General features: G+C 37.0%; 3 protein-coding genes across 3 annotated transcripts; 1 reads left to right on the top strand and 2 right to left on the bottom strand.

Annotated features, from left to right (window-relative positions):
* Positions 1 to 2,746: 2,746 nt before the first annotated feature.
* LOC122408490 (uncharacterized) lies at positions 2,747 to 4,286 on the top strand. Its single transcript, XM_043415282.1, has one exon. The coding sequence runs from the start codon at positions 2,832 to 2,834 to the stop codon at positions 4,284 to 4,286; it is 1,455 nt and encodes a 484-aa protein (XP_043271217.1). The 5' UTR covers positions 2,747 to 2,831.
* A 1,150-nt stretch (positions 4,287 to 5,436) lies between these two features.
* LOC122408489 (uncharacterized) lies at positions 5,437 to 7,640 on the bottom strand. The gene is made up of 5 exons (XM_043415281.1): positions 7,348 to 7,640; positions 6,995 to 7,094; positions 6,327 to 6,888; positions 5,983 to 6,245; positions 5,437 to 5,898 (listed from the first exon to the last, which is right to left on the bottom strand). Exons 1-5 carry the CDS (start codon positions 7,491 to 7,493, stop codon positions 5,437 to 5,439), a joined length of 1,533 nt encoding a protein of 510 aa, XP_043271216.1. The 5' UTR covers positions 7,494 to 7,640.
* A 4,077-nt stretch (positions 7,641 to 11,717) lies between these two features.
* Positions 11,718 to 13,961, bottom strand: LOC122407710 (uncharacterized). Its single transcript, XM_043414093.1, has 4 exons — positions 12,640 to 13,961; positions 12,220 to 12,550; positions 11,892 to 12,032; positions 11,718 to 11,805 (listed from the first exon to the last, which is right to left on the bottom strand). The coding sequence occupies exons 1-4, from the start codon at positions 12,641 to 12,643 to the stop codon at positions 11,778 to 11,780; spliced, it is 504 nt and encodes a 167-aa protein (XP_043270028.1). The 5' UTR covers positions 12,644 to 13,961; the 3' UTR covers positions 11,718 to 11,777.
* Positions 13,962 to 14,411: the final 450 nt, after the last annotated feature.

The raw sequence follows: 14,411 nt of genomic DNA, 5'->3' as shown, positions 1-14,411 counted from the left end.
ACCTCATGTGATTGGAGCTTCTCATGAGATGAAAAATAATGCAGGCATCTATGAATGAGCAGAAAAAAGAAACATTTTTTTTGATTACCCACAAATCTTTATTATATTTTTAAAATCTTTATATATAGTAGTATACTGATATCACTTACCGATCACAGATGTATTTTCGACCATTGTGAGTATTCAGTTGCTTGCTCACTAAATGGGAAAGATTTTTAATCCATGCGAAGTGTCCCACATTTGTACCCATCACATCTTCTATGTACAGCAAATTGATGTGTCGCTCCCTTTTTTGTTTACTCAATCGAATAGGTTGAACAACATCATTCGGTGCACTATATATATTTATCGAGAGATTGTTGAGGCTCTCAAATTTATTTATTTGATCTAAAGTCATGGGGAAGTTGATACCCGCAAGATTTAAGATCGTTGAGTAGTGTGGATATGATGATGAGCGATCACTATGATTGGCGGCGGGGTGGAGGGCCGCAACGATCGCCCAGCCGAAACACGCGTTATCATTAGATTTCACATTGATCACTGCTTTTTTCAATCTAATGTGTTTTGATAATGTTATATGACAACCCGCACGCATAGAATTATATTTATTAATGTTCACAGTTAAATTCAAAATTGAACTTAATGTCCAACCACTATCACTTTCTTGAAATTCATCGAGGGATTTTAGCGTTGGCTCAACAACATGATTTCGATACCATTCGCTTATATCACATGTTTCGAGCAGTGCAACTGTCTTTGTAATTATACTTTTATTTGCATACCTGCCATTCACCGTGAACTCGCCATTAAATTCGGTATTAACTTTTATGCTGCTATGTTTGGAAATATTGTCCACCACTTGCAATGCCACCAAGTCGTATGAGTCTTGAAGGAATTTTCGTGGATCGATGTAATTTTTATTAATTACAGCACCGGTTAGCACACGATTTCCAAACGCTGTGTCGACTTCACACCACACCAAGTTTCGATCATTTAGCCCATCACCCGTGTGAATGAATTGGGAACGGGTTGTTGTTTTCAAAGTTTCTAAACGTATAATTCGCGCAATTAATGACCGTTGTGATGCTATATTCAATCGAGCACGTTTGGAAGAATTTTCGCCACTCAACGATGCGATAAACGCATCACACTGTTCTTCCCACGCAATATATTCTTCCACCGATTGTAACGAAGCCGCACGATCACTTAAAAACTTTTCCATATCATCAACATCATTGACGTCTGCCATGGTGATGAGGAGAATATGAAACTAAACTTCGATGTGGACTCGAAGAAAACTCGATCCCGAATGTCTCGATTTTTGAAATCATCTCGACAAAATTAACATCATCCCTCCAAACTTTTTCCCAATAGTTAACTTTTTTCTAGGAGAGGGGGTGTATATGAGAAGTGTATATGTGAGGGTTGAAACCTGTCGGCATTTCTTTTACATATTCCCATGATTACTCTAGATCGATGTTAGGAAAAAAATGCGGGTGGGCGAAAATTTTTTAAGAGGAAAAACTTAAAGACATCTTTTGCGGAAACAATGGGTCAATCATGAACAAGCAGGTGCATGCACTCCTGTCGATTATAGCGTGAAAGTCGGTCCCTAACTCAAAGACATCTTTATTACTTTAACGTTTCGTTACACCCCCACGGATCGACATCTTTCTTTTAAACTATCCTTTTACCAAGTATGATGTAAGAATCGAATATACGAAGATGACAATCTATTAGTAGGTATTTCTTCGAAATGATAATATCAGTAACCAAGCTCGGGAAAAATTGTGGGTGGGCGGCTATTCGGAGAAAAAACCTAGGAGACATCTTTTTCGGAAACAATGTCGTGTAAATGCAGGTGCTCCTGACTTTACCATACCGTGAAAAAGCCTTTTTGCCGAAAGACTTAATTAAAGACGTTATGGATGACGATCGAATTTCTTTCCAGAGTTTCACGAAAAACCCAGAGGACATATTTTTCGGGAACAATGGACCAGTCGTGGGAATGCAGGTGCTAGTAATTCTGAATCTTGGAAACGTACAAGTCGGTTCCCCCTTTTTTTCATGACTTAAAATTAATTAGGAAACGTCATGGCCATCTTGCAATGCTCGAGACAAATCTCTCGTTTCGGAGGTCATAAATCCTATACTTTATTACTACCGCACAGGTTGCTGCTGTTTCTTAGGGATGAAGCCATGATTGACTTCTCCTTTGAAAAAAAACCCTGTGTGAAAGTTCATGTGAAAAAAAAACCATTGTTCAAAAACTCTTGCTAAAAGTTATAAATTTTATTGTCTCACTCCCTCTCTCGCACCCTCCACTTGACCATTACCCATCCTCTCACTCCGCGTCGCCACTACCCTCATCCTCTCTCTGACCATTCCCTCCACATACCTCCGAGTTCCCCCTCCATACCCTACAACAGACCCCGCGCTCCTCCGTCCCCGCACCCCCCTGAGATTCTCATCTCCTTCACGCACCTCCGAATTCCCCCTCCACACAGCTCACCCTGCCCCGCAACAGACCCCGCGCTCCCCCGTCCCCGCACCCCCCTGAGATCCCTGGTCCAGCTCTCTCCTAGCTTCTCTACTCACCTTCCCCTCCACATGCCGTGCAGCCCCGCAACGGTCCCCGCGCTCCCCCGTCCCCGCTCCCCCCTGAGAGCCCAATGGGTTAGAACTGGTATAGCCTTACTACTTTCATGATACGTTTTATATAGAAAAATAAGATTGGTAACGAAAATATACGGATATTTTACTTTTATTTAGATTCAGATATTAGATATTGCAATGGATATTGACTTTTTATTTTTACTTCTTCAGATTGAATGATGAATGCATCCTCTACAGGAATCAAACGCGGCATCATTAAACGTTCGCATTCTGATTCGGACGATGCAATTGATTTGGCTCTAGCCAAATTTTTCTTCGGCTGCAATGTGTCATTCAATGTTATCGAATCTGAAGTATTCAAGAGCTTCATACATCTTGTCAAACCGGATTATAAGATTCCATCAAGAAAAAAACTATCCACTCATTTGTTGGACAAGGTTCACAATGAAGTAATGTCGAAATCTGTAAAACAAACTGAAACCACAGGTGTATTGTTGATTGATGGTTGGAAAAATTCTGCTGCAAATACTAAACTGGTTGCCTGCACAATACATACAGTGACGGAAGGCAGTTTGTATCTCAATTCATGGGACTTGACAGGCTTCAAAGAAACAGGAAATGCATTGGCAAAAATTGTGGATGAAGCAACAGAGATCGCTCGGACCAGATACAACATTTCTATTTATGCAGTTGTATCAGACAACGCTTCTGCCATGCTGCTAATGGGGAACTTGGTGAACTTGTGGCATGTTACCTGTGCTAGTCACAGTGCTAATTTATTAGCAAAGTCGTTGGTGGATGCCAATTTTGCAGAATCCATAAATAAATTATTAAGGCGATTCAAGCAGTCAGGTCCAGAAAAGGAAATCATAAAAAATGGAGGACAAAAAATAATTTTAGCATGTGAAACTCGGTGGTGCAGCTACAGAGATGCATTTCGCTGTTGCTTACGAAATTTGACGATTATGCGTGAAATGGTGAAAAATGAGAAAATTACCCTCAAGAATGATATATCAGAAATATTGTGCAGTAAAGACTTTGAACAGACGCTACAGAATTACATTATGATATTTGATCCTGTGTGTGAACTAATAAATAAATGCCAACGATCTGAAACCAACATCGCCGATGCCTGTGAAGAGTGGTTCAAATTAAGACTACCAACGGTTGATGATGGCTATGAAAAAATAATCGAGGAAAGACTAAAAAAAGTCCTGAAACCAGCCATCTTGACTGCAAATTTTCTGCATCCAGTTTACAAAGGTAAACGTTTCATGCATCAAGAGGAGTATCGCGACGAGGTCCACAACTTCCTGAAGAAAGAATTGAGGGCGGAGAACCTCCGTGATCATTTTGGCGTACAGTCGTTTCTCGATTGCAAAGGCATTTTCCAGACTTTAAATACGAAAAATCTTACTTCTCCTCAAACGTATTGGTTTTTAATTGAAAAACAGTATCCTGATTTAGCCAATTTGGCACAGAAATTATTGAAAATTCCATCATCCTCAGCTGAAATCGAACGTTTATTTTCACATTGGTCTTTCGTTCATTCTGATATACGAAATCGATTAACCATTGAGCGGTCACAGAAACTCATCCAGATATATTATTCAATGAAGACGATGGATAAATTGCACGGTCACGATGATGACGACTTTGATTGTGTTTAAAAAACCAATTCAAATAGAAAATCCATTGCAAACTTTATATTAGATATTAGATACTTTGGAAATAAAACGTACGTTTATTACAGTTTTTGTGAATTTATTAACCCAACATATTCCTTTCGATTTTTTCCTTACAAAAATACGAAACAGTTTAGACTAATTTAAAAGTCATAAATGTGAGGTACTATAGTATTTTATTTTTGTCAACAGAAAATAATAATGTTACGCGAAGCAACATTTTAAGGCTCTAGATATTTGTTACTTAAAAACGAATTAATTTGAATACAGCTTCTAACGACAATAACAGAAAACTTGAAATTTTTATTAATTTTTGTCTATCTGTTAAGCATTAAACAATGATGAGATCAGCGATGTATTTCCGATGTATTCAATATTTGTTTCGATACTAGTTTTACATTCGTTTTGTTATATATGTACACCGTTTATCAACAACGGCTTCACGCAAATTTTGGTCAATAAACATGGAGACCGATGTTTTCGCCGTTTATCAACAACGATTTCACACGAATTTCAGTCAATAAAAGTAGAGATCGATATTTTCAATATCGTAATTAACGTTTCTGCCAGTTGCCATTAATTAGCAGTAATTTCATCATAACTGATGCAGGAACATGTGCAATTCAAGTTTTATCTACTTGTAATGGAAACTATTATCTAATTTCATATTCATTCTTCATATACAACGTTTCGACGATCAATCAAATAGTCATGTCAGAATTCATATTGTTACCATTATTTGACTATTATTTGGCTGTGATTTCATTTTTACAACTGAAGCAAGAAGCGCTATTGTTTTAATTTCTCTCACTTTTGATTAAAAAAGACTATAACTAGTTCCATTTTATCTAATTTCATATTCATTATTTATATATAACATTGTGACTTGTGACAACCAATCAATTATTTGTCAAAATTCATATTATCACCATTTTCACGATGATTTCATTCTTTCGACTGGAGCAGAAACTGCTATTATTTTAATTTTATTCACTTTCGATTTTATACGACTAACTAGCTGCGTTTCAGTTACTCGAATAATAAGTTAAAGTACGACAGCTTAAGAGAAAGCATCCCATATTCTTGTGGTTCAAATTTTTTCATAAATTCATATTTTCCAACAATCTCTTATTATCTAATATTTATCCGTTATATTATCGTCTTGAAGTTTTAATCGATAATAGAGCTCAACCATCATATTATCCTTCTCGATATCATTGCCACTAATTGACTGTAATTTTAACTTGACTACTGAGGCCGGTACTCTTATTAATTTTTTTGCAATATTGGCGAGCGTTGGATACTTTTTTTGGGCGAAATCCCAATATATTTCTGCATCTTTGATTTGACGTGCTTCGAGTTTTTCGAAAAGTCCCTTTTTGTTGGAAAATTCATAAAACTCATCGAGTCCTTGATCATCCAAGATCGTCAACAAGTATTCGAGGACCATCACATTTCGTTCTGCATTATTTGCAAATGTCAATCCTCTATAAGCCGGATGAAAGTTATTTGCTACTATTGATATCGGGGACAGAATAGTAGGAATTTGATTTTTGATTGTAGCTAATCTGCCATTTTCACTGAGCAGTGATTCAATCTGTAGCCATCGCTCAATCATGTCACACATCGTTGAAGATGGACGTTGACATTCGGAGTTAAGGTAATTAAAATGCTCACTTACAACAATAAATTTTTGTAACTCTTCCTCAAATGAAGTGGCAGACATTGAAGACAAAATCTCAAGCGCGTTTTCCGGTACATTGAATACATTTTCGCTCACAATGTCATGAAAGATGCTTTGATTTTTCAAACAATTCGTGAACATGTCTTTAAGTGAAACGATGGATGCCTCATCGTCTGCTACTTCAATTTCGACACCCCCACGACTTATAACCTCTTCTCTCAATCGAGGGGTTTGAAAGGCTCTTAATATGCTTCGAACATCTAAGATGAACCGAACATTTTTAAAAGAGTTTATCATTTTCTCAACAATTGTTGTTTGGCATTTAAAAACCCAAAGCTCACGACAGTCGTGGTCCGATGAAATGGAAAAATCATCAGTAGCTATCACGGCGTAAATGATCACGTTGAATTCCTCCTTGGATATTTGTATTGCTTCCTTAACGATGTCTGTTATGTCCGTTTCATTCTTTGGAATTGACCAAATTTTAAGATGGAAAACCCCTTGAGGTGTTCTGTGAACGATTCCAAGAACGTATTTCAAATCCACAGTTTCACCCATCAATTCCGACATCATTAATACTCCATCTGATGATTCTTGAGATGTTGAAGAATGTGCCGTCACTTCCTGGTACACTGAATTCAAGAGATTGTTGTTGACATCTTGCGTAGAGGGAACGTCATAGGCTGGTCTTAACAATGTCATAAAATTTTTGAAATGTGTCGAATTCAAAACTTCAAGAGGAATGTGACATCCACACAAAAACTTTATCAGCTTGGTGTCAAGTGTTGTTTTTTCTACCAACGACATCCGATCGAAGAATGCATCAAGCCGTTTTCTTTTTTTGTACGGCAGAGCTTTTTTATTTCCATCGTTGTTGTAGTTGTTAGCATTCGTCTCAGCAACCTGTATAATAATTCCATATATATCATTTCGAAAAGCAAGCAATACCAATATGCATGTTGTTATTACGAGCTCACCACTTTTTTTTAATTAAAGATTCAATACGTACAGGTGTAGTAATGGGTGCAGGATTGAAAGCAACGTTTTCATCAATTTCGTCGGTTTCGTCTTCCACACTCTCTACAGTAAGCAGACCTTGACAAAATTTTCTGAAATTAAAAATCTATCATCAATAACCCATAATTGTGAATATCTTAATTATGAAGTTATACTAAATTAAAAAGCTAATGGCCGTTTTCTCCGACGTGATTTAAACTCAGTTCAACTTTTTTCATAGTTTCGACATAGGATGAACTGATTTCAAACTTAGATTAATGTTGGAGAAAACGGGCATAACATACGTAACCTCTAACCGATAACCAAACAAAAAATTATGCCACAAAATCTATCGTATGTACGTACCTATGATCTCTAAGCCTGCGTTCAGCGGAATGTCGAATTGTTTTGTTACACACTTGACAAAGAGCGAAAAGTTTTTTATTTTCGTAAACTTTTTTGAAATTCCCTTCAATCCAATACCGATGTGAAGGCCTGCCTCCTCGATTCATTTTTTTTAAGACACTGACAATTGACAATACTGACGTCTGACGTTACTGAGTGAGTAGTTCTTCCTCATTTTTAAAAAAATTGTCGGTTAATTTGCCTACGCAGGCGCACAGCGCACAGTGTGTAGATAGTGGCGCCATCTCGGTTACGTATTATACATTGATGAAACATTGCATGTATTATACAGAGTTTTATCCATGTAACATACCTATGTACAATACATCATGTATAATACTCGCCCAACCCTGATCTCAAGTGCAACACGTGCACATCTCAGAACTCCGCTCAACACACTTTCCCTAATTCTAAGAAATCTCGAGCGACTTTTCCTCCAATCATATCTCCGGAAAAGTCTCCCCCATATTCAAATCCAATCATCAAATCAGACGATACTTTTTACCCAATCCAAACTAAAAAATCACAGAGAACAAACCCCCTCTACAGCATCGTACCCCCAAAAAAACACATCCTCCTCTCGAACTCTAACTAGGCTAAGAATCTTAGTTGTTAGTTAGTTAGCAGCGAACCTCGAAACAATTAAGATCGGAGAACTCTCCCTCTCTAATCCAAAATCACTTGGGAGAACTCTGTCATAATCGCTAACTCAAAAGTACATAAAAAAACATTTCAATTTCAAAGTGTAAATAAGTGTAATAGTCAATCAATAAATTCATCAATATATTTTGTAGTGAACAAAATATCATCGCATACACTTATTTCGCGAAGCCTTCGACACCGCTCAACAATTGGAAAATCCTTCCAATTCGCGGGCACAACCTCAATAAAAAGGTCACGTATACCTGAAAATATAGTATATGTTCTCGGGCCTCGCACAAGTCCCAAAGAAGACTCACTGGCAGAGGTACTCAACGTACACTCTGCTTCTCTAAATCGGCGACTGTGCGCCCCCAACTAATCCTCCCTCCTGGGACGTAACAACAGATTGTGAATTTTTTTCCCTCGATGAATGAGAGTCCCCAGCACAAACTGATGATTTTAATGATTTTTTCTTACTTGTCGATGGTCGCTCAATATCGCTGAGATTAGAACAAGACTCTTCGGACAGATCACAGCGATGATCAGAACTTGATGATGAAGCTAAATAATGAATATAATTCATATAAATATATATTCATTTTATATAACTTTATTATTTCAATTCAAATATTAAAAACAAAAAAATTTACCGGACATAAAAAGTTAACTATATCAAATTGCGGAAAGTCACCCTCACGTTCGACTCGGATAACAAACCATAGTTGAATATAGTCTTTTTTCAATTTCCACAGAAACAACAAAAAGTTGAACTACCGCAGAGGTCCGGTGAAAAATAATATCTCGACTAAACTACGTTAAACATTCAAAAGTTCTACAGCACAACGATTGTGCAACACTAATTCAAAAAAAAGAAAAAAAACCAAAAGTAGCTCGAAAAAAACTCGTTACAAATAATTATTAAAAACTTACACATAACTGTGAATCATAAATCCTGAATAAATCCTGTTCAACAAATAAGACACAATCTGTAACACGTGCAAAAATTTGAGGTTAGTGAAGTCATGCAAGCAGAAAAAAAGAAAAAATATAAATTTTATTGAAATTTTTATACATAAAATTGAGAAAAAATTTACCTGGCAAAATAATGAACCAATTCTGAATTGAGTATTACTTTTTAATTTATTAATCACTCGAACAATTTTTTTCACAAACACCGGCGACAATCAACAATGCCTTTTTGCGCGCAAATCGTACAAATGTAACGACGCAGTCATACGCAATGCGCATGCGTGAAAACAATTCGACAAACACAACGCCGCCGACGCCCTGTGCCAAACATATAAAACATAAACATGCTTATCGATATATTTATATATAAATGACAGTACGAATAACTAATCGTACGGTTAACAGTACGGCTAGCCACTCCGAAACAGTTTCTGGTCTTGATATAAGTGTAGTTATTCTTTTTCCACCTGGTCTGTCGAGTAAGAAATTTTGAAACTTGTTCCAAAAAGTCTTTGGATGCTTTTTTTGCTGATAATATGAAAAGTTGAATCTTCGGAATCCGGTAGGCAAACACAAATATTGACAACAATACTTATGAAATGACGTGTATGTTGAGTATTCCTATTCTGCAAACTGCAAATGTGGAATTATTGGTGAAAACATTCATTACGATAAGTGTACAGTTGCTCAGTTTTGGATGCGATTAAGTATAATACCTGCCAACATCATGGAAACCTACAGAATTTCTGAATGTTATGTGCGCTATGTCATTTTAATGTAACATCAAGACTTCTAACAACTTTTCACTCTAATACTATAGATTTGGATCATTGAAATACAGCAAAAATCTGCAAACTATAAAATTTATATACTGTGCCATTCATTTTATTTTTTGACTCGCACCGTAACATAAATATGAAGTGAAAAGTTCATTAGAAAAGTCTTCAGTTGCTCATTTATGGATGGATTTGAAATTGCTGTCTTCCAAACTCATTGCGCATATACATTGAATTGCAGCAGATACCTGCGAACTTGGAAATTTCTGTGGATAAGTATATGTGCTAAGTATCACCCCCTATCTTTATGGTAATATGTAATGGAACTTTGTTCAGCAAGTTTTAAAGTATTTCTTTTCAAATAGTATTAAAGTTTGTATTACTGCGGTATGGAGCGAATACCTTCAAACTTTGATATTTTTGTGTCGCAGCATGTGTGCCAATTATTTAAATTTTTTACTCCAACCGTAACATGTAATTTCAAAAATTCATCACAAAAGTTTTCAGCTTTACTAATCATCTTAATTTTCCTTTTTCTAAATTCTATGCTAAATTTCTGAATTTCCTAATTTATTTCTAAATTATCCTGAAATGAAATTGTTTTCCTCCACAAGCAATGCAGTTACCTTAAACGTCTTTGAATTCCGTTGCTCTGTTGAATCAAGTACGCTCAGTTTTTTTTACTTCTTTGAATTCTGACATAATAAATGTTTCCGGGTGCCTTTTTTCTGCAACTATCAAACTGTAGATAATTGGATCTCAGCGGCCACTTGCAAACTTTGGAAATATATTTCATCGGGGCCATGTTTTGGATGACACGAAAACGTCTAGATTCAGAATGTAAAAGCGACATTTAAAAATGGCCAATTCTGTTGGATTTGTTGTGTCTTGAATTTGATCTGTCTTTCCTCTTTTCCTTTCTTTTTTCTAACGTTATAAGCCGGAAATCACATCACAGCCCGCAACACGCATTGCTACATGCTCTTGAGTTCCCAATGGACAAAATATATTAGAAGACAAGGGGAAAAATCGCCAAAGTCCAAGAACAAACCTTTATCGAAATATTTCCAGTACAATTTTGACGAAATTTAGGTCTTTTTTCGTGGAAACCAACGTTATAAGCCGAAAATCATATCTCGGCCTCCAACCCGCTTTCCATCATGCTCCTTGGTTCCTAATTGACAAAACATATTAAGGTACAAGGAAAAAAATCGCCAAAGTCCAAGAACAAACCTGTGACGAAATATTTCCAGTTCAATTTTTACGAAAAATAAGTCTTTTTTAGTGGAACCCAACGTTATAAGCCGAAAATCATATCCCGGCCTCCAACCCGCTTGCGGCCGTGCTCTTGGGTTCCTAATTGACAAAACATATTAGAGTACAAGGGAAAAAATCGCCGAAGTCCGAGGACAGACCTGTGACGAAATATGTCCAGTACAATTTTGACGAAAAATAGGTCTTTTTTCGTGAAAACCAACGTTATAAGACGAAAATCATAAATAATTCATAGAAGTAGACTACATACAGGTATGGCGCCCCCCACTCCTATCCCCACTCCTTCCCCCACCACAACACCTCCCCACTCCAAGCTATTTTTTCCCACTCCACAGGTAAATAGCTTGGTGGACAGGTGTGAGGGGGGGCAGGAGTGGGGATAGTGCGAGAACTACCATACCTGTATGTTTTCTACTTTTTTATGCGTTTACCTTATTAATTAAGGTGAAGATGAAGATGATAATGATGATGATGATGATGATGATGATGATGATGATGATGATGATGATGATGATGATGATGATGATGATGATGATGATGATGATGATGATGATGATGATGATGATGACGATGATGATGATGATGATGAGGATGACGAATGACTATGGGGGGGTAATAATTTTTTTCTGAAAAACGTGTAGATTTAAGATTTTTTACTTTATTTTTTTTTGCAGCTGAATTTAAATATTACAGGAATTTTATTGATTTTAATTCGATTGGAAATTATTTTTATTCGTTCCGCTTCTTCTTCTTTCTCCTGAAACCGAGAAAACCAATTTTTTTAAATATACTTTCTTGTTTCGATGAAGGAGGTTTTCATGTTTTAAGCAAACTTATACTTACGGGTCTTCTTCTTCTGCTTCTTCATCGCTTTCCAGAATAGCCACTCTCTTCAACTCATTCTCTAATCGTCGTATATTTGGAGGGCGTGGAGATTCGAAATCGAAGGGTATAAGCCTCCATTTCAATTTCTTTTTTTCCTCCCTGAAAAATTTAAAAAACGAGATATTAAAAATACTGCATACGTAAATAATATAGAACAAATTTAGAAAACGATCAAATCAAATAATTTTTTCACGATTTTCAAATTTATGTTAATTACAAAAAATTGTATGTTCAATATTTAAAAATAACAAACGTTTGTGGAATAATACTAGAAAAATAAACTCACCGTTCCACGAGGTCCATATCACTTCTATTTCTTTTTGGAAACGTCACGTCGATCCACGAGGACGGTTCAGCTTTTCGCTTGAGGAGCTTTTTTGCTTCCCTTCTTTTCTTCAGGGCTCGAGAACGTGCGGCGTTCTCCCGACGCTCGATCTCCGTTGCCCCCCGACGATATTGCTGCACCCTCGTCCAATCTCGCTGATGATGCTGGTAATGATCGTGGATGGTGTCGTCATACACCAATTCCACCCGCCTTACACCATCCGTCACATAAACCCTCAATTCCACATGAGGTAAAGGGTCCGATGGTGACACATAATCCTCGTAGTACAGAGCTAGAGCGAAAAAACAAGAAATGAATTACGATCTCACATTAAAACTTTTTATTTTTCACCTTCACTATTTTTTTAAACTTTCAACTTACTCATTTTTTGAAGTTTTTTTCACTCTACTCGTGCACTTTGGAAGCAGAATTGTTAATGAGCTCTAGATCGTCAGTCTCATCGGGATGGATGGTTTTTCCCCACTCCTTTTTTCTGCTGAATCTTCGATTTCATGTCTTAGCTTCAGTCCCACGCTGACACCAGGATTCGGGTTCGTGCTGCTATCTTTTTTTTACTTGAGTTTTTACTTGAAGAGATTTACCCGTTTATACGCGTAACGATGAAAAAATTTATATGTAAAGTTATGCTAGTATTTTTATTTTCAGCCGCTTATTGATGAAATCTTACAACTAAAAATTATTTCCAAGAAATTTAAAGAGATTTTCCGTCGTAGACTGTTACGAGTTGACAAATTTCAAATCGGAACAGTGTTGTGATTTCAGAAATCACTGCTTCCATCGAATTTCGAACGAAATCAGGGTATTGTTCATCCATTTTTTCCCGAGTTTCTTTCATTATTTTTCCCAAGTAGTCTTCTGTCTCTAGGATTCGCATTACATCCTGCTGCCCGCCGCTTGCAATGTGGAGATCATGGGTGGTGGAGATTATGATGGTCACACACATATTTACTGCTGCACTCTCACGCTCAAGTTTTTGTACATGAGCGTCGATGCACTTGCTGACTTCTTTCAACTTCTTGAAGGTCGATCCCTGTAGGATAATATTGCACTGTCGAACTCCGGTGGGAACCTCTCCAATTGCTGGCATACTAGTGTTGCTGAAGCAGACTGCTGATTGTTGAAAGCAGGAGGTAAAAACAGTGCAATGCGATCCATGAACGATTTTTGTTCCAAGCATTCTTTCAGCGTCCCAGCGTGGCCCTCCAAAATAATGCGAAATTCGATCGTAGTCCGATTTAAAACTTTGCCATCCCTCGATATTGAGAGTTACTCCGATGAAAGAATTTGTCAATAATTTGATGGTTGGCGTAAGAATTCCGGTTTTAGGAGAAAGCTCAAAACCCGATGCAATTATTTTTCCGAATGAATTATTCATTCCGTAAACAACTCCCATCACGAGTTGAGATGACGATGATGAAACACGTTGCACCTCCGTCATTGTTCCGGTATACTCCATTTCTTCGATGCTTCAGGTTTATAGACACTTGAAATAATGATAGCAGATCGGAAAAAAATTCCGATTTATATATTTTCCCCCACCTCTCACCGTCTCAATCACTATATGATTGGATAAAAAAATTGTATTTTCATAATTATTTTTCGAGGTCAAACACCGCCTCCGTTTTTGTGGTAATATATACATATATCTGTTATATATACTCTCATATATTCATATATACACATTCTCATACCTACTCACATGCTCGCACCTGGAGACAGAAGTCTCCTGAATTTTTTTCGAGCGCACGTGCAAAAATGCAACGTCAACGTTATTTTCCTCGAAAGAGAAAAAAAATGAATACAAAAATATCGACCTGCCGGTTTACCACGTTTTTAGTGAAATATGCAGAATCTCTGTGCTCACCAGGCAACTTTGATAACCGAACTTGATCCTTCACATCCGTTCTACTCCGCATTAGGCTCGATAGAATGCGCGGGAGTGTGATGGAAATTTTTTACTTTTTGTATTTCGATTTAAGTTCAAATAGTGTGAGCGGAACTCGATCAGCATTTTATCCTTATATTCACGTGATATTCTTCGGTGAATATGAACCCCTGCGAATTATTTTTTCACTCTACCCCTCTCTTTTTCCTATACCTCGTTGGTATCATATCGAGATGCAACGAGTGGA

Source organism: Venturia canescens, chromosome 3, assembly GCF_019457755.1.
Source record: "Venturia canescens isolate UGA chromosome 3, ASM1945775v1, whole genome shotgun sequence".
Taxonomy (NCBI): domain Eukaryota; kingdom Metazoa; phylum Arthropoda; class Insecta; order Hymenoptera; family Ichneumonidae; genus Venturia; species Venturia canescens.
This window is presented reverse-complemented; position numbering and strand designations above follow the sequence as displayed.

Bases quoted from the DNA above. Each gene is read 5' to 3' on its own strand.
- LOC122408490 (XM_043415282.1), top strand. From the start codon at position 2,832: ATGATGAATGCATCCTCTACAGGAATCAAACGCGGCATCATTAAACGT.
- LOC122408489 (XM_043415281.1), bottom strand. From the start codon at position 7,493: ATGAATCGAGGAGGCAGGCCTTCACATCGGTATTGGATTGAAGGGAAT. The intron at 6,246-6,326 runs GTGAGCTTTGGG...GGTTCATCTTAG, and splicing joins TTCATCGGACCACGACTGTC to ATGTTCGAAGCATATTAAGA. The intron at 5,899-5,982 runs GTAAGTGAGCAT...CGATGGCTACAG, and splicing joins AGTTACAAAAATTTATTGTT to ATTGAATCACTGCTCAGTGA.
- LOC122407710 (XM_043414093.1), bottom strand. The intron at 12,033-12,219 runs GTGAGTTTATTT...TAAATTTTTCAG, and splicing joins GATATGGACCTCGTGGAACG to GGAGGAAAAAAAGAAATTGA. The intron at 11,806-11,891 runs GTAAGTATAAGT...TCTCGGTTTCAG, and splicing joins GAAGCAGAAGAAGAAGACCC to GAGAAAGAAGAAGAAGCGGA.